The sequence below is a fragment of the Macaca fascicularis genome, chromosome 4 (assembly GCF_037993035.2).
Source record: "Macaca fascicularis isolate 582-1 chromosome 4, T2T-MFA8v1.1".
NCBI classification, from domain to species: domain Eukaryota; kingdom Metazoa; phylum Chordata; class Mammalia; order Primates; family Cercopithecidae; genus Macaca; species Macaca fascicularis.
Genome location: NC_088378.1, coordinates 11170616 through 11195935, shown reverse-complemented (window position 1 = coordinate 11195935; position 25320 = coordinate 11170616). Strand labels below are relative to the sequence as shown.

Below are 25320 nucleotides of genomic sequence, written 5' to 3'. Positions count from 1 at the left end.
AGAGGTGGAATGGATGGGGTTAGTGGGCGCTCAATTTGCCATGAAGTGAACATTTTATTAGGAGATGAAACTTGAAATGCATGCAAGTTAATCTAAACTTTGAGCTTGGGTCGATGGGAATCATGGCAGTTCTCTGAAAGGAGCTGATGAAGGTGTTAATTTTTGGCTATTTGATAAATGTGAGGAAAAAACCTATAGGCAGTTAAGGTGGCTTCTAGAGCATTATTTTCCAATTTTTTAAATGTATACCCCAATTACACGTTTGTTTAGAAGTGAAATATGTTACTTCTGCCAATTTGAGTATTCATTGTGTTATTTTAAATAGAATACAAATCTCTATGAAGTAGGATTGGTTCTGAGAGGCCTCAGAATCATATGGCTTAATACTCCCCTTTTGCTTGCTTAATGTCCCAGGGAGGCATTTAAAAGTATAACTGAAGATCGGATGCAGTGCCTCACACCTGTAATCCCAGCACTTTAGGAGGCTGAGGCAGTTGAATCACTTGAGGCCAGGAGTTCGAGACCAGCCTGGCCAATATGGTTTAACCGTATCTCTACTAAAAACAAAAATGAGTTGGGCGTGGTGGTGCATGCCTATAATCTCAGATGTTCCGGAGGCTTAGCTGAAAGAATCGCTTGAACTCAGGAGGTGGAGGTTGCAGTGAGACAAGATGGCACCACTGGACTCCGGCCTGGGTGACAGAGGGAGACTGTCTCAAAAGGAAAAAATAAAAAAGTATAATGGTAATGTTTTCTCCCCTAACCTTAAAGATTGATTTGAGCACCTCACTTTGAGGACCATAGTTCCAAAATAATAGAAGCCAAGAATTCAAGGCAGGACACTGTAAGGAAGACCATAGACTAGTTGCACTGGAAACAGTAACAAAAGTAAAAATTAAGTTCACATGTAAGTGAAGGTGTAGGTAGGGATTTCTGCAAGGAGTGAGTGCACGAGATAATCCCTGGGGACCAAGGATTCCTTCAATTTAATGGGCAGTTCTTGAGGCTTTGCAAAGTTTGATTGCAGGTGTTAAGACAGTGGTAAGGTGGACAGCAGAATGAGGAAAAAGATGTCCAGGGGCGTGGGAGAGGGAATGGGGACAGACTAATATTGGAAGTGATGGAGAAGTTGGGAAGAGGTGATTTAGAAGACCGTGAGCTGCAGCAAAGAATCTGTTGCAGTTGCGTTCGGGGTTGTTCCTGCTCCGCTTTTCTGCTTTCACCCTTTCTGGGGACTCTGTCTTCCTCTCCTGCCACGCCTCTTAACATTCTAAGTCCATGTAAATGACATTTTCACGTTAAGGGCTGCAAAGAAATTGCTGAGGAGCCAGGTAAACAGGCATTGATTGCAATTGCAATCAAACCTCTGTAGCAAACCGTACAATTAAAACACCCGCAAGCAGGTGTGCGCGACGCCAGCTGCAAACCGGGAAGCTATGCACGTGGGGCGGAGGCGCCTGCCTGGTTTCCACGCGCGCGCCCTTTAAGACCCGGCTGCGCGACGGCAGCGCGTGGGCAGCACGTGATAGCCCTGCGCGACTCGGCAGAGCTGCGCGGCCATGGACTTGGGCGCCGACGAGTTCGAGGAGAGCCTTCCTCTGCTGCAGGAGCTCGTCCAGGAGGCGGACTTCGTGGGTGAGGTGCCTGGGATTCGCGGCTGTGCCGGACAGAGCCCCTTGCTCCGGGCGAGCTTGGGGAGGGGGTGGCGGGACGGTTGCCAGGCCACAGGGGCTCAGAGAGGGCCTCAGGAAGGACGGGGGCTTCCTTCTCCAGCCCCGGGGCGGTGGGACTTTGAGCAGCAAGTACACTCCGAGCCCCACGTGTCTTTTGGCCAGAGCCCGGTGCGCCCAAGTGCAACCCGGGGCGGGGGTGCCTGGCTGCTCCTTGCCTCGGTTCCTCCATTTTCCCTTCCTGACCTCCCCTGGCTTCTTGAGCACAGGGGTGAGCCCAGGTGCCTCGGCCGCCTGCACATCTACAGTGTGTGGAGTGCTGGCCATGTTCTGCACCCGAGAGCTGGTATTTTTTGCCTTCCCGGCAGGTCTGGACATAGAGTTCACGGGCCTTCGATCCAACCTGTCTGGACCCCAGCAGATCAGGTAAAACTAAAACTGTGTCCCCTCTGTATAAGATCCTGGCCAGACCAGCATTGTTTCTGGCCAGCAGCCTGTTGGCATTTGGGGGGCAGGACGTTTTGTGTGGCTTGCTCCTACGTGTTGGGGAACCTTGCTTTTTCCACTCAATGATAGTAGTGTTCCCTAGTTGTTGTAACAAGGAAAAAATCCTCCCCGGTTGAGTGGTGATCCTGCCGCGGAGGCCATAGTGCCGGGATGGGATGTCATTGCTCGTGGAATGAGATGCCTGTTTGTTCACAGTCTTTTTGATTTGCCATCGGAGTGGTACCTAAAGACCCGTCAGAGCGTTCAGCAATTTACAATCTGTCAGATTGGTGAGTTTAATATCCAGCCGTTAGAGTTTTTCAAGAAGGTATTTTTATTGTCTTTGTGTTTCCTACTGTAAAAACAGCTCTGAGATTTTTCAAGAATATATTGACTTTGCGTTTCCTACTGTAAAAACAGCTCTGAGATTTTTCAAGGATATTGAGTATCATTTTGTATGCTTGTTTTGTTTTGGGCCATTTTATACATATGGAATGTTTTGGGCCATTTTATACATATGGAATCAACACTTCGGAGCAAACAAACTTTAGCGGCATTGTTTCCATGCTTAAATAAGTCAGTGTTAAGGAACAATCACTGTTACTCTTTCAAGTAAAACTGTGTGTGTGCGATTTTTATTTTATTTTTTTGAGACAGGGTCTTGCTCTGTCACCAAGGCTGGAGTGCAGTAGCATGGTCTCAGCTCACTGCAGCCTAGACCTCCTGGGCTCAAGTGATCCTAGCATGTCAGCCTCCTGAGTAAACTGAGACTACAGGCTCACCACCACCCCCAGCTAATTTTTAAAATTTTTCAGGTAGGTTTTTGCCATGTTGCCCAGGCTGGTCTTGACTTCCTGGGCTCAAGCAGTCTTTCTGCCTCTGCCTCTCAAAGTGGTGGAATTATAAGCATGAGCAACCACACGTAGCCTGTGATTTTTTTCTTTTAAGAAAATTTACACACAAAAATAATTTTTTTAAGGTCATCCCAGCTTCAGAAACTTTTTTTTTTTCCTTGATGGGGTTTGGAGATCTTTCTATATCAGCTCATACAGGTCTGTTTGTTGATTTATTTATTTATTTTCTGAGATGGAGTCTCGCTCTGTTGCCCAGGCTGGAGTGCAGTAGCGTGATGTGGACTCACTGCAACCTCCACCTCCCAGGTTCAGGCAATTCTCCCGCTCAGCCTCCCGAGCAGCTGGGATTACAGGCATCAGCCACCAGGCCCAGCTAATTCTTGTATTTTTAGTAGCCGTGGGGTTTCACCATTGTTGGCCAGGCTGGTCAAGACAGAGCTGTTAACAGTTGCATATTGTGGTTTCTTTTACAACTATTCAATCCTGCTTTTGTAATGTGAAATTAGCTGTAGATAATACATGAACAAGTGAGCATGGCTCCATTCCAGTAAAATGTTGTTATATTTACAGAAACAGACCCTGGGTCAGATTTTACTTTTCTGGGTTTGTCTGTGCCCTCCCCTGGCACCATGGGATTTTGCTATGTTGCCCAGGCTGGGCTCAAACTTTTGGGCTCTGGATATCCTCCAGTCTCAGTTTCTCAAGTAGCTGGGAGAGCTGCCATGCCCAACCCCTGCTTTTACTATGAACGATGCTGAACGTGTGTGTGTGTTCTTCTCTATCCTGATCCTTTACTAGTATTCTGTTATAGTTTTTTGTTGTTGTTGTTCGTTTGTTTTTAATTATAAGACCTCTTTGAGAAGTATGGGAAACAGTTGTAGTTATGTTTCCATTGTTGTACCCAAATTTCAGGTCCTTTTTTGGAGGGTGGTGGGAGAAGACAGAGTCTTGCTCTGTTGCCCAGGCTGGAGTGCAATAGCTCAATCTGGGCTCACTGCAGTACCCCCACCCCCCAGGCCCAAGCGATTCTCCTGCCTCAGCCTCCTGAGTAGCTGGGATTACAGGCGTGCACCAACACACCTAGCTAACTTTTGTGTTTTTAGTAGAGACAGGGTTTCACCATGTTGGTCAGGCTGGTCTCGAACTCCTGACCTCAAGTGATCCACCTGCCTAGTCTCCCAAAGTGTCAGGATTACAGGCGTGAACCACCGTGCCCAGCCTGAAGTCTTTTTTTACTTTGCGTATGGTTTTCTTTGAGAGGGGAGGAATAGACATTTTAAATGAGTTAAATATATACATCTTAATGGTTTTTGGTATTTTCTGTGGTTAGTTTTAAAACTATGAGAATGTCACTTTAATATTTACTTCTGTATTTGAAGAACAGGCCACGATTAGATTTTAGCAAATTCAGTGTGAATTACAATTTGACATTTCTCATGCTTCTAGTCTGTCTTTTCTTGTTTGTTTGTCATTAAAGATGTTATCCTGTTGTAGAGCCCACCTAGTATCTGTGGGCCCAAAGTACCGTTTGAATTGTATTGTCTTTGTAGTGAAATTCAGGGCGCTTTTCCTTGGCATTCATTCCCTCTACGGTCATTCTTTCAGGATTGTCTGTGTTTTCCGCTATTGAAGGAGAAGCAAACAAGTATGTATTAAGAGCTTCTGCAAAGGATGTTGCTTGCCCACTTACATTCCACAGCTGCCCCCTTCAAATTCGGCCTCAGGTGCCCCGATCACTTTTGCCCTGGATGTTCTGTCTTGTCTCCTGGGTCTGTTTCTCCGCTCGCTCTGCCCTCTGTGGATTCCATGTTGTCTTTGACGTCTCTCTGGAAGTAGTACCTTTCGCGCCAGATTCGCTGTGTACCTTAAGTGCTCCTGTCCCCATTTCTATCGTTTCCAGTATGCACCTATATTAATAAAAGCACCTGACACAGTGTTGTATAATGAAAGGGAGGTTTGAACTGCCTGACACAGTAGGCAGAAAGGATGCCCCAACTATCAGGATGTCTGCTCACCCCCCATGAGTAGTTGAGGGTGCCAGCCTGCATGCCCTAACCTGGCATCCCTGGGCGACTTGTGGAGGGGCTGTCTCTGTGGTAGGCCCTGGCCCTGAAGGCAGGCTCTCTGCCTTTTTCATTTAGCACCCCCAGTGCCAATCATAGCTCCTGAAACACAGCAGACACTCAGGCACACTCCGATTCTTCTTACCTAAAAGAAAGCGCCCACCCTGAAGCCTGCCCTGGGAACCAGAGTTTTTTTAGATGGTTGTGACTTTTTTTCTGTATGTTTCTTTTATTATAGGTATATAGCCCATTCGTGTAACTTTTTTCTCTTCCCCACAACGTTTGGGATTTTGGACTCAGAATTCTCTTTCCAGGCTTCCAGTGTTCAGTTTTTGAATCAGTATGGCTTCAACTATAACAAGGTATGGCATTGGAGGAGGGGAACGGGAATGTCTTTTGTTTGTTTGTTTGTTTGTTTTTTGAGATAGAGTCTTGCTCTGTTGTCCAGGCTGGAGTGCAGTGGTACAATCTTCACCTCCCAGGTTCAAGTGATTTTCCTGCTTCAGCCTCCTGAGTAGCTGGGATTACAGGCATCCGCCACCATGCCCAGCTAATTCTTTTTGTATTTTTAGTAGAGACGGGGTTTCCCCATGTTGGTCAGGCTGGTCTTGAACTCCTAACATCAAGCAATCTACCTGCCTCGGCCTCCCAAAGTGCTGGGATTATAGGCATGAGCCACCGCACCCGGCTTGGGAATGTCTTAAAAGTGATCTAGACTAACTGGCCTATACAGCCCGTCTCCTTTCCCCTTTCTATCTGTCCTCGTGAGATCAGGCACAGAGGATCCCTCTGACTTGTCTCCTTGTTCTGTTTCTGTCTTAAGTTTCTCAAAAACGGAATCCCATATATGAATGAAGAACAGGAGAAGAAAATTCGACACGATATCCTGACTGGGAACTGGAGAGTCCGCAGGTATGGCCTGTTTCTCCAGGTGCCTTTTGTTTCCTTGTTGCTGTTGTCTGCATTTCCCGTGGGCGGCATGCTGTTTCCAGGAATGTGGCGACCTCCATCCATACCCGGCGGGGATGGCTTCAGTCGCCAGTGCGACTGGTGCTGCTCTCCGTGTGGCTGAGCTGAGAACGGCTTTCACCTGTCTCCATCATGTGCCACTCCCTCATGAACCTCTTACTGCGTCGAGTGTGAGTTTCCGTGTTGAAAAAGAAACTGACTCCTAATCTGGAACTCAAAGGAACAAGAATTCCATTCCAGTGCTAGAGGGGAAGAAATGGCTCTGTTGGACTTGCTGTGAGATGTTATGTTGATCCCCCACGTGATCTTCTGAGGGATTTTTCAAGGATATCTCATGGGCAATCTTGACTGTACCAGTCATACTGGGCACTGACTTCAGATGTGTGCCTTAGTTAGGCTGTGTCTGCCCCACCGTGCCTGACCCTGCTGCCCTAGGCCGGAGGCCGGGAACTTTGCCTTTTTACTTTGGCTATCTGTGCCGGCCCAGTCTCCGAAACCTCGTATTCCTGTAGAGCTGGGGTCAGGAGTGACCACAGTGAGAGCAACAGCATTGTGGGTAGACGGGCCAGGGGCCTTGGGGCTGGCACCCTCACCTGGAGCCAAGTGCTGTCAGCTAGGTGTGGGTTTGAACAAGGCGTGGAAGCTCTTTGCCTTTATCAGGAAAGGGGAGATTAAATGAACAACTGAAATGAGATGAGTGATGATCTCTTCCAGATAATTCTGTTATGTTGGAGGAATTTTTGTCTCTTTGTATTTTTCCTGCTGGTTTTCATATAAAAATGTAGCTTTTTGTAAGGGAAAAACAAGTTGAATTTTTAACCTTCTTTTATTGTCAAGAGTTAGAGAAAGCCTTTTCCTTATCTCAAAATGACATTAGGTTCTGTGTCTGACGCAAGAGACGATGTGTTTACCAAAGTCCTTGTCTTTTCCTGATTGACCCAGATAGGGACTTTATCACCCCTGAAAGCTGAATAAAGAAGACGGTCCTGATAGCAATGCTTGGTATTGGCTGGATCCCAATAGCTTTTCCTCCACACATCCTAGTGAAGCAGGAGGGGATTGAATATATGCCTGGATCCTATGGAAGGGTGTGGGCTATTCTTCTGATTGTTTGGCTTCCTATTGCATAAGAGCATCAGAGAAGAAATCGTCTTCTTTGGGTTCATTTTCTTTGTAGATTGCAACATGAAAACCAGAGGGCTCAGAAACTGCTCTCATATTAACATAGTCTTGGGTTTCTGATGTGTTTTTCTCTGACATTTTCACTTTTCATGCGCCCATTTTCAGCTCTCCAGATAAAGACCAAATCAAGGCGGTGATTGACAAAGTGACACGGTGGCTGGACCTGGCCAAGGAAGGTGACTGGATGACTCTTCCTGGGATCGCTGGTAGGCAGGGGCTGTTCCTCCCAGCGCAGGAGCATTGGGACAGGTCACTGTCACCTGCCAGGAGTTGGGGGAAACACACCCTTTCTTGGGATCCTGGTCCCAAATGCCTCATGACTGAGTCTGATGCCAGCCAGCATTTGTTCGGGAGATACATAGTCTTTGTGGTTAAAGCTCTGACCTGCATTCACATGTTGAAGGCTTTCAACGTACTTTGGGTTTCAAGACTGAGAAGGTCAAGTTCCATTCCTGAGCCATCCCTTTTATCTCAGTCCTGCATACCCTGTATTATTTTGACTTTTGTTAATCTCTAAACTTTTCCCCCACCATGTGGTGTGGAGCCACAGTGAATGTGCCATAGCTTAGCAGCTCTCAGAGGCTGGTCTGTGGATCCTAGAGTCTCTGGGACCTTTTCCAATGGGTCTATGAGGTCAGAACAGTTTTCCAAGCATCCCTCAGCTGTACTTGCTATTGTCATTGTGCCATTTTGGTGCCCAAGCAATGTCGGACAAAGCTGTTGGCACCTCAGCACAAATTAAGGCAGGAGCATCATACCATGTTCTTCGTTACCACTTACTCTCAGTTAAAAACGGAAAAGCCAATCTTACTAGCAGCCTCCTTAGTGGAAAAGTAATATTCTTGGTTGTATTAAATCTCAATCTTTTGATTACTCATCTTTTAAATATTATATGTCAATATAGGTATGTAAAAAATAAGTATGCATAAAACATTGCTTGGCTGTGTGCCAAAATACAGTGATTGTGTCAAGGAAAAGTGCTTGTGCATGCGGTCTTTTGAGTTGAGAGCTGAATTAGCTGCTTTTTTTTTTTTTTTTTTTTTTTGATATAGTTTTGCTCTTGTTGCCCAGAATAGAGTGCAATGGCACGATCCTGGCTCACTGCAACCTCCGCCTCCCAGGTTCAAGTGATTCTCCTGCCTCAGCCTCCTGAGTGGCTGGGATTACAGGTGCCCGCCACCATGCCCGGCTAATTTTTGCATTTTTAGTAGAGACGGGGTTTAACCATGGTGGCCAGGTTGGTCTCGAACTCTTGACCTCAGATGATCCTCCCAAAGTGCTGGGATAACAGGCATGAGTCACCGCACCCGGCCCCATGAAATATCATTTTTACTGGAAAGAACTGATTGGTTGCTCAGACTTGAAGGTTTCATAATCATTTTCTCAATGAAAAAAGCTTGTTGGCCGGGCACAGTGGCTCATGCTTGTAATCCCAGCATTCTGGGAGGCCGAGGCAGTTAGCCGAGATGATGCCACTGCACTCCAGCCTGAGCAACACAACAAGACTCTGTTTCAAAGAAAAAAAAAAAAAAAAAGCCTGTCACTTCAAGGAAGATAACTCGCAGTATTTCCTAGTGATAAAATCACAGCTTTCAATCCAAAACTGGAATTTTGAAGAATTTACATGTGCCTCCATAAGCTTGATAGCTTCCCAGTGCCACAGCCTTTCTGATGAGATCAGTGATCATATTTTCCAGCGTCTTCTGTTGTTCCAGCTATTATTACACAATAACATGTGCAAACATTCGAGAGACCTACATAACCCTGCCAACCAGTATTTTCCAAACTACTAGCACATGATGTTACTATTGTGCACTATCTTTTCTCATGGATAAGAGATCTATTCTAGGTATGAGATAGGCCAGTGGATTGTAATGTAGCAGTACAAGAAAACTCTTTAATGATGGTTTCAGATTCCACATTGCAATTAATCTTTAAGAAACTACCACTTGTTGAATTTGGTACAGTTTTAAAGAATATCCAAAGTCATTTAATAAGGCTGGTAATTCTGTTCCCTTTTTCCACCTACATATCTGCTTGAGGCTGGATTTTCTTTTTCTTTTTCTTTTTTTTTTTTTTTTTTTTTGAGACGGAGTCTCACTCTTGTTGCGCAAGCTGGAGTGCAGTGGCACCATCTCGGCTCACTGCAACCTCCGCCTCCCAGGTTCAAGGGATTCTCCTGCCTCAGCCTCCTGAGTGCTGGGATTACAGGCACCCGCCACCATGCCTGGCTAATTTTTGTATTTTTAGTAGAGTCAGGGTTTCACCACGTTGGCCATGTTGGTCTCGAACTCCTGCCTCAGGTGATCTGTCCTCCTTAGCCTCTGAAAGTGCTGGGATTACAGGCATGAGCCACCACGCCCAGCCTTGAGGCTGGATTTTCTTCTGTTTCAACGATCACATTGCAGCCAAATGTTAGAGATTTGCAAAAATGTAAAACAGTGTCAGTTTTCTCTCTAAAGTTTTTGTTTTAGAAAATAGTTATTTTTCATAAGTGTTACTTTTGTTCTTGTATACTGGGTTTTTGTTATTTAAAAAACATTTTTTAAATGTAAGAGTTTTAATTTCTAACAGGCTTAATATCAATAGCTGTGACTCACATAAACACAGACTCTGTGGCATCCCCTACTTAAGAGTGGCCCTGAGATAAAAAACTCTTAGAATGCTGCTCCAGATCCCGTCATGACAGGCCAGGCCCTGCCACATGGCTCGTGGGCTTAGACACCCTTCAAGCTGCCTTTCCACCTGACCTCTCCATCTCTTAGCTTCTGCTCCTCCGGGGCTTCTCTTGGGAACATGCCATAAGGTTCCAGGTACTGTGTGCCCCTGTGTTTCCCTGCTGCAGGCTTCCAGGCCTTTGAGGTCCAACTGGTGCTGAGGCAGGCCCTCCCCGACATCTGGACGGTGCTGAAAGATGAGGGGGTGAGTTTTCACCTGAGACCAGGGCGTCAGTGGCTCCATCGTTTCTCTCTCATTTGGCCAAATCTGGCCTCTGAAAAGCTTTTCTCTTGCACGCTGTTAGTTTTTCCCGCTTTCCTTTTGTTTTGAGATGCAGAGCTGTTTCTTTAGGCCTCATTCCCAGTAACCCAGGATTCAGGGCATTTGTCCCTGCTTTTCAGGTGGTAGTGAAGAAAGTGAGTAAACAACATCGCTGGTATCTTCAGAACACCTCTTGTGACCGAGAGAGCTGTTGGAAGGAAAAGATTCTTCTCTCTGCAAGGGGTTTTTCTGTCTTTTTCCAAATGCTGGTGAAAGCCCAGAAGGTAGGAAAACATGTCTCTCTTCTCGGCCTAAAGGCAAGTATCTTTTGTATTTCTGGTCAGAGATACTGAAAGCTCCTTCAACAACAAGATAAAATTCCTTAAGATAAGTGATTCCTTCTCATTAATGTTTTTCACGTTTTACTTTCAGACAGGGTCTCGCCTGTCACCCAGGCAGGACGGAGTGCGGTGGCACGAACACGGCTCACTGCAGCCTTGAGCTCCCAGGCTTAAGTGAGACTCACACCTCAGCTTCCCGAGTAGCTGGGACTACAGGCACATGCCACTATACCTGGCTAATTTTTGTTCTGTTTTTGTTTTTGTTTTTTTTTGTAGAGACGGAATCTTGCAGTGTTGCCCAGGGTGGTCTCGAACCCCTGGGATCAAGTAATCTACCTGCGTTGGCCTCCCAGAATGGTGGGATTACAGGCGTGAGCCACTGCACCTGGCCTTCCTTCTCATTTATAACTAGCTTCGTGGATCTAACCTTGCTTTCACCAAATCATGATAGGTTAATTTGGGGCAAGAGTATCCGTAAGAAACAGTACTACTTCTTTGCTCCTTTCCGTAACGCAGGAATTTCAGTACTAACTGATCTAAAACTACTTGGGAAACTGCAAGCGCCTGCCTCACAGTATAGATTTCCAGCGCAGACCCTGCCTTACGTGCCTCCTACTTGCGAATTATTTTCTTTTTTCTTTTTGTTGGCGTTTAAGCGGTTGAACTACCTTTCATGGAGGCAAAGGAAGGTTAGGATGGAACTGTCAAGTGATCAGAATTGCAGTGGGTTCTAATGCTACATCTTTTGCAAGAAACTGTTAGTCTGTAGTGTCTGTATTACATTTTTTATTTTCTCTCACTTGTTGATTTACTCCCAAGTAGCCCTTAGTGGGACATAATATGATGATGGACCTGCTGCACCTCCATGAGAAGTTCTTCAGACCCCTCCCAGGTAGGGGCAAACCTGTCATTTCTCTTCCTTCATGCTAGTTTGCCATCTGGCAGAGGGACGGGTCCAGGATCGTACTCCTGAGGCAGCCCCTAAAATGCACATTCCTCCCCAGTGTCTGCAGGTTTCCGGAGAGTTCGGGCAGAGGCCTGTACTCTGATCTGTTACTGTCTCCACAGAGTGGAAAACCAAGAGACTTTGTCAAGGGGAAAAAAAATTCAATTTGAATTGACACCTCTCTCCCCATTAGTGAAGCTCTTCAGAGTTACTGTATAAAACTTGACAAAATCCGAAATGTGTGAAGTCAGAAGTCACCTTTAATCAGCTAGTAGCCTGAATTTTTTACATATCTGATTACACTGTAAATATGTAAATATATGTAAAAATGTAAATATGTATGTAAAGATTTGATTTTTGTTTGACTTTTTTTCACTTACCCAAAGCATTATTTTATGTTGTTAGAAACCTAATAGGCCGGGCGCGGTGGCTCGAGCCTGTAATCCCAGCACTTTGGGAGGCCGAGACGGGCGGATCACGAGGTCAGGAGATCGAGACCATCCTGGCTAACACGGTGAAACCCCGTCTCTACCAAGAAATACAAAAACTAGCCGGGCGCAGGCGCCTGTAGTCCCAGCTACTCGGGAGGCTGAGGCAGGAGAATGGCGTGAACCCGGGAGGCGGAGCTTGCAGTGAGCCGAGATCCAGCCACTGCACTCCAGCCTGGGTGACAGAGCGAGACTCCGTCTCAAAAAATAAAGAAAAAGAAAAACCTAATAAGTGCTGCTTCAGTGTCATGTGACACTGTCTTCTGGCTGTCCCCTGCTCTTCCATGGTTGATTCCATTATTGGACACGCAGTGGTGCAGCCTAGTGGGTAAAAGTGGGGACTCGAACCTTGGTAATCTCCTCCGTCCCACACTCACGACGTGTGTAGTCACCAGCGAGTTGACATTACCTTAATTGTAAGATTGGGATAATAGTGCCAATATCAGAGTGGTTGTGAGATTAAATGGATTAATGTACAAAGAACACTAATCTAGATTAAAAGGGGTAAGAAAGTTTTAGGAGACATTTCCCCAAGAAACAAGAAAACACCTGAGTTTAGGCATATTGAGAGAGTTGGAGGAGAATTAGTGGTGAAATTAATAATATGTATTCACCAAAAAACTAAGTACGACAAAATAATCGCTGGAGAACAAAAGCTGTGCAAGAAAGGAGAAGTCATTGTAGCCACCACAGAGCCTTTTGTGAATGACGTGCGTGGGGGCGACAGAGATGAGCACGTGGTTGGAGGTGGAATGAGAGGGGTCATTACCCTGTCAGCTGGTGGGAGGTCAGGAGTGAGGTGTCTAGCACTGCACCGCGCATGTGCTAGAGAGATGAGAATAAATACCAAAAAAAGGAACGGCAAGTGGTTGCCTTTGGGGAGTAGGAAATGGGAGAGTAGTGGGAAGAGAACACAGGGTTTTGTTTTTTAGTGTGTGTTTTGCAATAACCCTCTTTAGATGCAGGTATAATTTTACCAACTGAGTTCTTACATAAATTTTCTTTTACCAGGACACTTTGCTAGTTATAATTTTTAGTTGATTTTTTTTCTTGGATTTTTCTCTGAGCAGTTATTTATAAAGGATTTCATGTCTGTCTTTCTGATAATACTTCTATTTTTAAGTCTTACCCCATCGGCTAGAACTTCACAAACTACGTTAACTAAGGTTGGCAATAGAATGCATCCTGAATTTAAAAGAAAACCATTCGGCCTTTACTATAAAAGTGGTTATGGCAGGTTGATCTGAGTTTAGAAATCCTTAGTGGCTAGGATTAATGGTGTTTTCAATTCCTGTTTTGTTTCAGTTTGCTTTATTAATCAGTGCCGGTGGCAAGCTAGGTTCAAGACGTTCCTTCCCATTTTTGCCAACAAACAAATTCACTGTTGACTACCTGGTTTTTCCCCTCAGAAAGCTACGATCAATTTAAGCAGAATATCCACAGCCTATTTCCTGTTCTCATTGATACCAAGAATGTAACAAAGGATATCTGGAAGGTAATGAATAGAATTGCTTCGGGTTAAGGACTGTTTTTTCCATACCAGTGACACTTGGCTTTCTCTTTTGGGTTTTTTTTTTCTTGTTTTTGTTTTATTTTGTTTCCTGGTTTTTTTGGTTTTTTTTTTTTTTTTTTTTTTTGAGAGGGAGTCTTTCTCTGTCACCCAGGCTGGAGTGCAATGGTGCGATCTTGGCTCACTGCAACCTCCGCCTCCCTTGTTCAAGCGATTCTCCTGCCTCAGCCTCCTGAGTAGCTGGGATTACAGGTGCGCACCACCATGCCCTGCTAATTTTTTGTATTTTTAGTAAAGACGGGGTTTCACCGTGTTAGCCAGGATGGTCTCGATCTCCTGACCTCATGATCTGCCCGCCTTGGCCTCCCACAGTGCAGGGATTACAGGGGTGAGCCACCACGCCCAGCCTCCCACAGTGCTGGGATTACAGGGGTGAGCCACCGCGCCTGGCCTCTCACAGTGCTGGGATTACAGGGGTGAGCCACTGCGCCCGGCCAGCCACTTGTGTTTTTTAAAGTTGTTCCTTGATGCTTTTCTGTCTTCAAACCAGTATCAGTTGCCTTTTGTATTTTGGCACCTGTGGGTCATTGTATTAGCTTATGTATGACTTTTATTCCCTTCCTCTCATTCCAGTGGAAACATTTTGTGGAATGTGGAAACATTTTGACTTATTTGTATAGAGTTTCTGTGTTTAGATCAGACAACAGAACAACTTATTTTAGAACCTGATGCATGCCTTGGGAATATTTGCAACATGTGTACAGAGCACAGGGGGAGGAGGTTCCCTCCTGAAGAATCTTGAGAAAAGCTCTTCTTTCTTGAGCCCCCCAGCCACGGGTTCTCAGCCCCAACGACATGTTAGAATCACGTGGGAAGTTGAAAATGCTGATGGCCAGGCTGCACTGGCAGCTTCTTGTCTGACCTAGAGTGAGGCCAGGTGATATTTCTAAAGCTCCCCCGGTGATTCTGTTGTGGGGTCGAGGCTATGCACCATGTGTAGAGAAGAGAGACCCAACTGGTTTACATACTGCTTAGAAATGGAACAGAATAGCCAGGCACAGTGGCTCACACCTGTAATCCCAGCATTTTGGGAGGCGGAGGTGGGTGAGTGGCTTGAGCCCAGGAGTTTTGAGACCAGTCTGAGCAATGTGGATGAAACTCCATCTCTACAAAAAGTACAAAAATTAGCGGGGCATGTCGGTGCACGCCTGTAGTCCTGGCTACTTGGGAGGCGTAAGTGGGAGGATCGCTTAAAGCCCGGGAGGCGGAGGTTGCAGTGAGCTGAGATTGCACCACTGTGCTCCAGCCTGGGCAACAGGGAGACCCTGTTTCAAGGGGGAAAAAAAAACAACAACTGAGGAACAGAGAAGGGAGCATCAGATCAATGTTGTGAAGCCTTAGGGTGATCCCTTAGAGTGAATTATCCAGGAAGGGAGCCACACAGATGGGAGTGGGGTTTGTGGTCTGTGTCTGCCCAGAGGCTGCTGTTATTTGTACTTGGCATATTTCCAGCTACTATGAACTTTTAGGGTTTAGTAACTAGGCATTGCCCCTAGGCCCTCGAGGCCTTAGAATGACTGTATTCTACATGTATGTCCCTGGCCTTTGTCCTAGTGCCTTGCTTTCCTTTGTTTATAGATAATCTCTTGAACACATCTTCTGAGGGAGATGGTGTGTGTAGAGTTTTTTCCTAGCCTGGGTTTTTGGGAGCCCTTCTAGGAAACCCAGGGATACTGGGGTACCCTGACCTCTTAACTAAGGAATAAGGATAGTTGCACTATTTGAAGAGAAAGAGGAGGTTGTAGGAGCGAGCATTTTCCAGGCTGTTTTAATGACCATTTGGTCCTGCCTGAAATAGAGAATAACAAAAGCGCAGATGTTTTCCTCTGGTTTGTTTTCCATCATTGTAGGAGATGAATTTCCCGAGGGTGTCGAATCTTTCCGAAGTCTATGAAGTCCTGAACAGGTGAGGACGGCCATTCCTGGAGCTGCTGCTGGAGCAGGGTCTGCAGCTGTGGCGGCCTCCCTGTGCCCCGCAGGGCTTTGGGCTCTCTAGGCATGCTCACCCTTCACAGTGATGCCTGCTTGGGACTTGGTCTCCTCCAGCTCCTCCTGCTTCGTGGCCCTCTTCCTCCGATGACCCTCTTGCCTCAGTTTCCAAAGAGAGAGAAGCCAGAGACAGGAAATCTCTCAACCCCTGCCTCTCAAACAGTTGTACGCGCCCCTGTTTCATTGTCTCGCCCCTGTCACCAGCAAGTGGGGCACCTTCCCTGTCTGAGGCCAGGCAGGAGGAGCTGCCACCTACTCGTCACCTTCACCCTTGCTGGGTGGCTCCCCACCCCTACCTGCCCCTTCCTGGGGTGTCTCCACCTCTTTTTGTCTCCCTCTCATTTCCTTCCACATCAACAAGTGTTCTCCTAACTTAACAACAAAATGCCTTGAACTCTTCGTGCTCTTCTTCCCCACAGCCTGTGGCAGGCAGGGCCTTGTCTCCTTCACTTCTGCTCTCTGCAGGGGCACCCAGAGCCACGGGTCTGTCCCCACTCAGCAGGACGCGGCACAAGAGGCGTTTGGAACAGGGGTGGCACCCTGTTCTGGATGTGCGTGTGCGATTTTTTAAAACCCATTCCTTGTGGTTCGTGTTCTCTACCTGTCTCCTAAGTTTTCCCTCAAGGGCCCCTCCTCAGCCCTCTTCCTGCTCATTCCCAGGCTCCCGTGTGGCCTCGTCCACCCGCTGGGCTTCAACTCCCAGCACCTGTGTGTGGCTGCAGTCCAGACCTCAGCATCTAGGATGCTGCGTTTACAGTGTCTTGTTGATGTTCCCACCCTGCATGACTTACAGGCATCTTCAACCTGACACTCCTGTCTGTCCCTCAGGCACACTCCAGTGCCTGGAAACTTGGAAGTCTTGATGGTACCAGGCGTGATACTGGGGGCTGTGTGTGCATGAGAGGGTGAAGGGCAGAGGGAGTTTTGTTGTAAATGCACAGGCTCTGATTCCAGACTTCCTAGGTTTAAATCACAGCTTTGCCACTCACTGGTTTTGTGAGTGACCTTGAGAGAATTACTCAATCTCTCTGTGCCTCAGTTTAACCATCTGTGAGATGAGAAAATCGTGTGTCACTCCAAGGTTGTCATGAGGATTAAATGAGTTCGTAGATGTGGAAGGACTTAGCCCCTGGCATGGAGTCCAGGTCTGTTGAATCTTAGCTACCGCTGTTGACAACTATCCCGATCCTAACGGACAGCTCAGGCCACACCCACGGCGACAATGCCTGTTTGACAGATGGGGACATTAGGGCTCAGGGAGGCTAAGCACATGAGGTTCCAGAACATCTTATTGAAAACCAGTGAAATGAAGGTTTGCTTGTCATACGCCATCTCCATTCACCCAGGTCCCGGAGCCAAGACCTAGAAGGGGTCACAGAGCTGAGTTGCTCACGTCTATTGAGTCGAGTTTTATGGACTGGACCCTGTAAATCTCTCAAACCTCTCCTTTCTCTGCATTCTCAGGATTATTATCTTTTCATTCCAACCATGGAACTGTGGTAGTAGCCCCGGAGTGGTGTCCCAGCCTTGTGGCCTGCCCTCTTCATACCCCACACCACTCTTGAATGATGACCTAGAATGTGAATTTGAAGGAGCTGTTTTTTTCTGGTCAGAGTCTTTCTGTGGCTTCTGAAGTCCCTGTCTGTGGTAGGGGCTCTTCCCTACCCTCTGGCCCTCCCTTCACACACAAGCTTCAGCCCCACTTCTCACCTCAGAGCTCCTGGGGTCAGGCGTCCTTCTTTTCCTCACTGCCTTTGCCTGCTCGAAATGCCTGCCATCTTCCCATTCCTTGAACCCCGTTGGTTCCTGTGGTTTGGGACTCTCCATGAGTGCTGTCTGCTTCCAGAAGCCTGCAGGGTCCTGGCATGGCTGTCATACCTCAGGCCTGGCGTTTACAAGAGGCAGGCGTAATTGTCTCTGTAGTTGTCACTGGACAGGCCACTGGACAGCTCCGGAGGACAGAGACAGTGTCTTGTCTGTCTTGGTGCCTGGGCTCAAGGGAAGCATTTGATAAATGCCCCTCCTGCACCATTGTTCTTTCCCCTGTCCTGTTGCCCAGTTACCAAGACGTTACCTGTCCATGCCTAGATGCGCACCTTGAAGATATGTCCCCAGTACATTTAAAAAAATTTATATTAACTTAAGGGACTGAGGAGAAAACAAGGGATTACTTTCAGCAAATTGTTTTTTATTCTATTTTTCTTTTCTAATAGTGACTTGAATCCCACCAAGAATTCTGGACCAGAGATTGTTCACGCAAGCAGGTGTGAGAAATACGGTACGTTCCCATGAGCCACACTCCTTGCACGGTCGGCAGAGTGCTGAGGTGCTCAGCTGAGCTTGTCCTTGACCCTGGTTCCCCCGCCCCACCCACCCCCTCGCCCCCCACCCCCACCCCATCCCCGGCCCGGACAGCAATGGAGCGGGAGGTTTGTGTGGGGTTTTCCTTTGCTTACTCCACGTAACTCCTGCCCCAAATGAGCGAGCCCAGAACGCATCCAAGAGCCCTGGGAGTTGTCCGTTTCCTCCTTAACATGGTCTTTAGTCTATAAGGCAACTCTGAGCTTGGGGCTTTCTCCACCACGGGGAGGACCAAGGTGAATTTGGTGTGTGGGCCCGCAGAAGGGTGTGCAGGACCATGGGGAGGTTGTATGAGCTGCTGCTGCTGTGGATAGTGAGCTAGGATGGGGCGGGTTTCTCATGACTGCTCAACTCTCTCTCCTCCTGGTGGAAAATGCCTCAGTTAAGACAAAGTGCCCCCACGAAGCTGCGTATGATGCCTTCCTCTGTGGGTCAGGTAAGGATTCTGGTTCCTTTAAAAGGAAACTGTCTTTCTTTTTTTTTTTTTTTTTTTTTTTTTTTTTTTTTTTTGTGAGGCGGTCTCACTTTGTTGCCCAGGCTAGAGTTCTGTGATGAGGATCTCGGCTCACTGCAGCCTCTACCTCCTGGGCTCAAGCGATCCTCCCGAGTAGCTGGGACTACAGGTGCATGCCACTACACCTGGCTAATTTTTGTATTTTTTGTAGAGATGGTTTCACCATGCTGCCCAGGCTGGTCTCAGACTCCCAGGTTTGAGCAATCTGCCTGCCTCGGCCTCCCAATGTCCTGGGGTTACAGGCATGAGCCACTACACCCAGCTGGAAACTTACTTTTTGTTGGCACTATGCCCCTGCTGTCCCTAGATTCTGCGTTTATTTCAGATTGGCTTGCACATAATGAGAGAAAGCATGAGCATGCACATTTTGATAAGCTCTGTTGCACTTCTTTTTTCCGTCCTAGTTCTTTTGAAAGTGGCACACTTGCTTCTACAGAAGATACATGGGTAAGTGTTCTTTCTTTTCATCCTGCTATTCAATCAGTGGTCAGGATTTATTGAGCCTTTGCTGGAAGCCAGCACCTCCCCAGTCCCAGGGTCCTGCCAAAGAATGGAGAATGTGAAGTGTCGCTGGTATAGAAATCTTGTCCCTGACTGGGCAACAGCCCACAAATGGCCCTGTGCCACAGGAGTAGCCCTTCCTACCACCCCTGCACCTGCCTCTATGAGTCGTGGCCCCTCATCCCCACAGATGTCAGGAGGCCAAGGCAGTGGGGTTAGGCTTAGGTTCTGACACCTGTCTCAGTCCTTCCCAGCCTGGTGTGTGTGCTTTATCTGTTTCTGACTTGTTTTTTTATAGCCACGTAAGCAACAATGAGGTACGAGGAGAAAGTGTTCAGGTCAATGAATGACATATCCATTGTTGGGGGGCACATAGGCTGGGGAGAGATGAATGGAACCCCACATTGGAATCTTCTGTGCATTTCCCCATGGCAATACCATCCTTGATGCCTGCAGCCCTGGGCACATAGGCACCAGAAACACATTTGCAGTGTACACGCTACAGCACCGTCCTTGGCATGCACATTTGTTATGTAGGACTTAGCCGGCCAGGTGAAGGAGCCAGTCAGAATTCTAATGTGTGCTTTGGGATTGATGTAGAAACATCTTTTTGGATTATAATCTATTAACTTGGGTCTTGCCTATATTTGTCCATTTTGGCAGTGGATGTTATAAATACAAACGTTCTGTGACACATGGATGGGAAGCTTATTTCTTAAATAAGAAATGTGCCAGCCTCACCCTCTTTCTTGTGGTTTGGCTGTTTATGGGCCCCTGGTGAGTATGTGTGTGCTGGACAGGGAAGGCGCTGGCAGTAGTGGAGCACCTCAGTGCCCCGGGTCACACATCTTCTATTTCTTTTAATCCCCGTGGCCTAAAAGCCCTCCCTGCCTGTCTGTGTGGCCCGTGGTTTTGCTGGGGCCTGTGCTCGGGTGTGTGTGCTCCCTGGACACTGTGTGGCCTGTGGTTTTGCTGGGGCCTGGGCTCGGGTGTGTGTGCTCCCTGGACACTGCATGGCCCGTGGTTTTGCTGGGGCCTGTGCTTGGGTATGTGTGCTCCTTGGACACTGCGTGGCCCGTGGTTTTGCTGGGGCCTGGGCTCGGGTGTGTGTGCTGCCTGGACAGAGGGGGCGCTGGCAGTGGGAGGAGGCTGTGGGATGAGGGATGCCCTTTTGAAATCAAGGTTGATGTCATGCCAAGTGGGGACAGCATGGGGCTTTCTCTGAATCGTGGTCTCGCGCTGATTCTCTGAGCCTGTTGCTGTTTGTCAGCAGTGGGACCCTCACCAAGCCATCACCAGCAGATGGTGACTGTCCGGAAGCTCTGTTTCCGTGTGGGCCACTGAGAATGCTTTAAGGTCGGCCAGCTGGGGAAGCACCCAACCAGAGCCCCAAGACTTGTGAGGGCGGGAGGGGCAGAGAGCCGTCCGAGGCAGTGTCCTTCTCCTGTTCTGTCACCGGATTCTTGGCTGTGACTGAGGAAATGGATGAACTTCCATGTGCCCAACAGCTTTGGGGTTTTCTGTCCTTGCAGCATCGACCCCGTGCCCGAGTCATCCTTTCCTCAGTACCTCGACGTGCTGGCTCCTTACGTGAACCAAGTGAACCTCATCCGCGCGGGGGTCCCAAAGATCGTGAGTTGGTCTCATTTAGCCCCCTTGCCCTGTTCAGAGTTCAGAGCCTTCGCTGAGAAGCGGCCAGTGCTCTCTGGTACTCGTGAGAGGGATTTCAGTGGTTGAAGAAATAAGAGCTGGCTTTTCCTTTCCTCTCATGTTTCTCCACCAAGGCCAACATGGACTCATCCTCCCTTCTCTTCCCCTCCCCACCCCAAGCAGAGCCTTTCCTAGTTTCTCTTGAGATCTTCGGACTGGATAAGAAGTCAGGAAGCACTGTGGAAAATCTCTTGTGTTCTGCATGTTTTCTAGAATTTTTCTGGTCCAGATTATCCCAGTATCCGACCTCCCATCCTCATCCTCAGCATCAAAAGGTGGCCCGGGGTCAGCGAGCAGCAAGTCTACCATAAGTTTCAGAATCTCTGCAAGTTTGATGTCAGGCGACTCACAAGAAGCCAGTTCTTACTCCTGACCAATAAGTTTAAGGAGTAGGTGCCTCTAAGTCCGCGTCCCCCATGCCTCCTGCATTCATCCCTGTATGTCTCTGACTCCACCCGCCTGATCACAGCAGGCGGCGTGATCCTGTTGCCTGGCTGACCACGGCAAACTTGTTTTGGCAGCGCGCGGAACGTCCTGAAGGAGTACCGGGGCCACCCGACCCTGTGCATCTCCCTGTACCGCTACTGGAGGCACTCCCCAGACGTCAACTGCGTGCTCCAGTAAGTGCTGGGCTGAGGCCGCCTGCCTGTCCCGGGGTCCCAGCATCCCAGCGTGGTCTGACTCGAGCACAGCTCGCTCACTGGTGTGTGTTGCCAAGGGGGTTGTTGACGAGTGTGGTGCCCTGAGCGTCATTCAGTGATACTCACCGCTTGTCTGTGGAGCACCGGTGTGCTGGGCACCATCGTAGTTCTGGGGTCTCGTCAGTGAAACAGAAGATCCCCGCTCTCATGGAGTTTACGTGCTGGGGGAGATAAACAGGATAAACAAGTGTACCCTGTAACGTATTGGGTGACAAGTGTTTATTAAAAATGAGAGAAGGGTCAGGGGTGGGTGGCAGGCTGCAGTTCAGAGGAGCTGATGGGGGTCCCCATTAGAGACTTGGAGTGAGCCAGACAGAGGGGACAGCAGGGCGGGGCCTTCCAGTCAGGAGGCGCCAGGAGAGTCACAGGGAGAGGCCGCTGTGAGCAGAACAGCAAGGAGGGAACACGGGAGAAGGAACCGGGGCCCCCCAGGTGGGGGCCACCCAGGGAGGACTGGGCTTCTCTCAGGAGAGAGGGAATTGCGGAAGTTACGGCAAGAAGGTCGATGACCCGACTCAGGTTGTCTTCCGTGTGGGGTAGACCGTAGAGGCAACGCCGTGAGAGCGGTCAGGAAGGAGATGCTTCAGCTGGGTCACAGCTCAGTGCAGCCGGGGGCAGCGGGGTGGAGTCAGCGACAGACCAGAGAAGGATCAAGTGGGAATCCAGGGTTCGGGTCCTGAACAACTGGAAAGGCAGAGTTGCTGTCAGTTGAACTTGGTGAGGTTCTGGCTCGTGGGTTAGGGGCCACATCCGTTAGAAAACAACATTGCTGAAGAAACACACTGAGCTCCACTGCAAACCCTTTTTCTTTCAACCTGCGGTTTGCATCCCAGAGCCAGCCTAACCTCGAGAGGCAGAAGTTCAGCGTTGGCACCGGGAGAGTGACGAAGAGGAAGAACATCTGAGTGCACAGGGCTGGGAAGGAAGAGGGGCGAGCCTGCGTCGGTGCCTCTTGGCCCTGCTGGGTGCCCCAGCCACTGATACGTGTCGTTGTCTTGCAGAGTCTGTGGCATAGTGACTGCCTGGGCCCTTCTCGCGTTCATCTTCGGAAGATCTGGTCCCTGAGCGCAGCGAGGCCTCCTGCGGCCACCCTCAGGACCCCGTGCTCTCTGGAAGGTGTGCTGGGTGTGTTTGTGTAAATCAGATTCTGTTTGCAGATGGATCTGTTTGGTCGTTTCTAGAAATTCTGTTATGTCCTGAACACGAAATTCTGTCAGCACTCTCAATGATAAATCAGCCGTTGGGTATCATACCTGTATGTGTGGCTAGAACTTTTCTTTCTGTAAATGCAGGCAGAGCGGTCAGCACCTTGGGATTTAAGCTCATGTCTCACAAGCAGGTCATTGTGCTAGGAGATGAAGAAAAGGCAACATTATTTCTGGGAGAAAAACTAATGGCTTATTACTGGCTGTTGTTGACTTAGTTCTGAGAAATGGGCCTTCCTAAGTTTAGTAAAGGAAGGAGGTGAAGCTTGGAAGAGGGAAAGTCGTGTGCAGTGGGGACATTTTTGATAAGCGTTATAAACTGTAAAACGTTTACATGCATTTAGAAACAGTGACCCGCAGGCAGCCCCAGTGTGCGCCTTCGATGCCGGCACCGTCGGACGCTGTGTCTCCTCCGCAGTGGTCTGCACTACACTCAGCTTTCTTGGTAGCTTTTCTCTGTGGGGATCTACACTCGGCTGGGCTCTTTGCTCAACCTGGAGCTTCACTTTTGAGGGCTCTGCAAAGCTGATTTAAATTCAGCCTGGGAGACATTTTTCCTCTAGAAAAACAAGCATTAGTGGTAGTAGCTGTCTACAGGAGGGTGTGGGAACTGCTTTTCCAGAGTTCACACCCCTTTCCTGAGGGATGAAGGGCCCAGTGGCCCCACAGGATCCTCTGCAGCTCATTGTCCAACCAGCCATGCCACACCCCAAACAGCAGCTGTTTCCTCACCTGCTCAACCCGAATCGTCGGGGCAGTGTCAGGGTGTTGGTGTTTTTGTTTTTTGGGTTTTTTTTCACTGAATGTAGCTTGTTTTGAGACAGGGTCTCTGTCACCCAGGTTGCAGTGCAGTGGCACGATTGTGGCTCACTGCAGCTTCTACCTCCAGGGCTCAAGCAGTCCTCCCACCTCAGCCTCCAGAGTAGCTGGGACCACAGGTACATGCCACCACACATGACTCATCTAAAACAATTGTTTTCGTAGTGATGGGGTCTCCCTATGTTGCCCGGGCTGATCTTGAACTTCTGGCTTCAAGCCATCCTCCCGCCTCAGCCTCCCAAAGTGCTGGGATTACAGGCGCGAGCCACCACGCCAGGCTGATTGAATGTAGCTTTGCTGAAGATAATTCCACTTTTCTTTCATGGACTTTGGGCTTGACTGGGTAAGCCCTGCATTAAGTAATCTTTCAAGTCCCTCTCAGAGGCCTGGCTTGAGGGCTGTTTGGCATCCCAGGGGTGGAGCAGGGTTGGGCACGTTAAGCTTTTCCACTGAGCTCTGGAGTTGGAGGCACTCAGCAATTTTGTAAGGCCTTGTTCATTCACCTCTTCTCTGTCCAGCGTGTCTTCACTGGACACCTGTTGCATGCCCTTCCGTGCACCACACTGTGGGCAGGGTCCTCATGTCTGTGGTGACCTGGCTGACCCCACAGCCCTGCATCGCACCTGCTGCTCCCCTCCCTAGGACACCCCTGAGCTGGAAGAGCTGGAAGCTGTGCCACAGCCAGGCTTTGTTGATCAAGTTTACTTTCTGAGTTTACTGCTGACCAAGGCACTGCTCAGAATTGCTGAGTGGTTTGGGGCCTCCTGCCCTTAGCAGCTCTTGCCTTGCCTAGGTGGTGGTAGGGGGACAAGGCAGGCTCTGAATCTCTCCCAAGGTGTTCTCCCCGCTCCCGTAGCTCTTCAAGGCTGTGTTTTACCTGCAGGTCTCTCTCCCATCATTAAATGAATAAAACCAAAACAAGGCAAAAAGCCAGCCGTTCTTCTCTCCTTCCCTAACTCTGTCCCCTCTCCCTGTGGCCCAGCTGCTCTTCCCTTTCCGTTCAGGCTTTCGAGCATGTGCTTTCCATCTTTCCCGCCCCTGCGTGCCCGGTGGCCCATGCCAGTCATTAGGACCCCCTGGCTTCCTTCTCACTCCTCTACGGCCCTGGGTGGTGCAGCTGCTCTGGACGTTCTCCCCGAGTCTCTGGTCACTCTCTTCTCGGTTGCCCTCAGCTCTTCCCCGGCCCTTTAGATGTTGATATTCAAGGAACTGGCACCGTCTGCCGTGACAGTGCCAGACCCTAGCATGACTCTGAAGTTTGTTCTCAGCTAACGTCTGTCTCCTGGGTCCCAGTTCACCTACTGAGCCTCTGGATTTTCCCAGACATGCCAAGCTCCACACAGGCAGGATGGATCACTGTCCTTCCAAGTCACCTGCCTTGATGGAGGTTGTGAGCATCTCCCCAGCTGTAGCCTCCAGCTCCTAAGTTCTCCCCACCTCCCTGCCCCGCTTCTGAGCAGCCACCCACCTGTAGCTCCTAGACTCTCCCCCCATCCCCGCCCCTCCTCTAAGCAGCCACTCACTGGCAGCTTCTGTCTTCCTGCAGTCCTCCTGGCTGTCCAGACCCCCTTCACATTACCTAGACAGTTTCAGGGCTCTCCTCTCTGGGAGAGCCCTGCCTGCCTCCTCGTCTCCCTTTCCTGCTGTGGCCCTCACGGACATAAGTGGGCTCTGGAAGGCAAATCTGGTCATCTCTCCTGCCCAAGGTCCTTCTGTGGATTCTGCACCAAGTCCACAAGCCCTTTCTGTCTGCATTTGGGGTCCTGCTGTCTCTCTGGTCCCCCACGAGTGTCTGTCCTTGGGCTCACTGTTTATTTCTCTTCCTCTTCCCTGAGTCACCCACTGCTCAAGACCCAGCTCAGCAGACATCTCCTCTAGGTTCTAGGCCACTGTCACCTGCTGTACCTGTCAGGTGTTGGGGGCTCACCCTGCCTCTGAGCGCCTCTTGCCTGTCCCTGCTGGAGCACTTGGT

General features: G+C 48.9%; 1 protein-coding gene across 10 annotated transcripts; it reads left to right on the top strand.

Moving 5' to 3' along the window:
* Nucleotides 1-1545: 1545 nt before the first annotated feature.
* PNLDC1 (PARN like ribonuclease domain containing exonuclease 1) lies at nucleotides 1546-22576 on the top strand. Of its 10 annotated transcripts, XM_065543191.1 has the most exons (21): nucleotides 1546-1635; nucleotides 2039-2096; nucleotides 2373-2446; nucleotides 4616-4655; nucleotides 5312-5435; nucleotides 5897-5985; nucleotides 7330-7430; nucleotides 10070-10146; nucleotides 10344-10487; nucleotides 10821-10901; nucleotides 11367-11436; nucleotides 13388-13473; nucleotides 15399-15454; nucleotides 17751-17815; nucleotides 18281-18334; nucleotides 18817-18859; nucleotides 19577-19690; nucleotides 20446-20545; nucleotides 20837-21012; nucleotides 21145-21243; nucleotides 22326-22576. In XM_065543191.1, the coding sequence occupies exons 1-21, from the start codon at nucleotides 1560-1562 to the stop codon at nucleotides 22387-22389; spliced, it is 1791 nt and encodes a 596-aa protein (XP_065399263.1). In that variant the 5' UTR covers nucleotides 1546-1559; the 3' UTR covers nucleotides 22390-22576. The 10 variants fall into 10 exon arrangements, with proteins under 10 accessions (XP_065399263.1, XP_073892894.1, XP_065399265.1 ...); XM_074036793.1 differs by lacking the exon at nucleotides 10821-10901; XM_065543193.1 differs by lacking the exon at nucleotides 19577-19690.
* The last annotated feature ends 2744 nt before the right edge of the window (nucleotides 22577-25320 follow it).

Excerpts from the sequence above, each read along its gene's own strand:
- PNLDC1 (XM_065543191.1), top strand. The coding sequence starts at position 1,560 with ATGGACTTGGGCGCCGACGAGTTCGAGGAGAGCCTTCCTCTGCTGCAG. Across the intron at positions 4,656-5,311 it reads ATTGAAGGAGAAGCAAACAA|GTATATAGCCCATTCGTGTA; the intron begins GTATGTATTAAG and ends CTTTTATTATAG. Across the intron at positions 15,455-17,750 it reads GTCTATGAAGTCCTGAACAG|TGACTTGAATCCCACCAAGA; the intron begins GTGAGGACGGCC and ends CTTTTCTAATAG.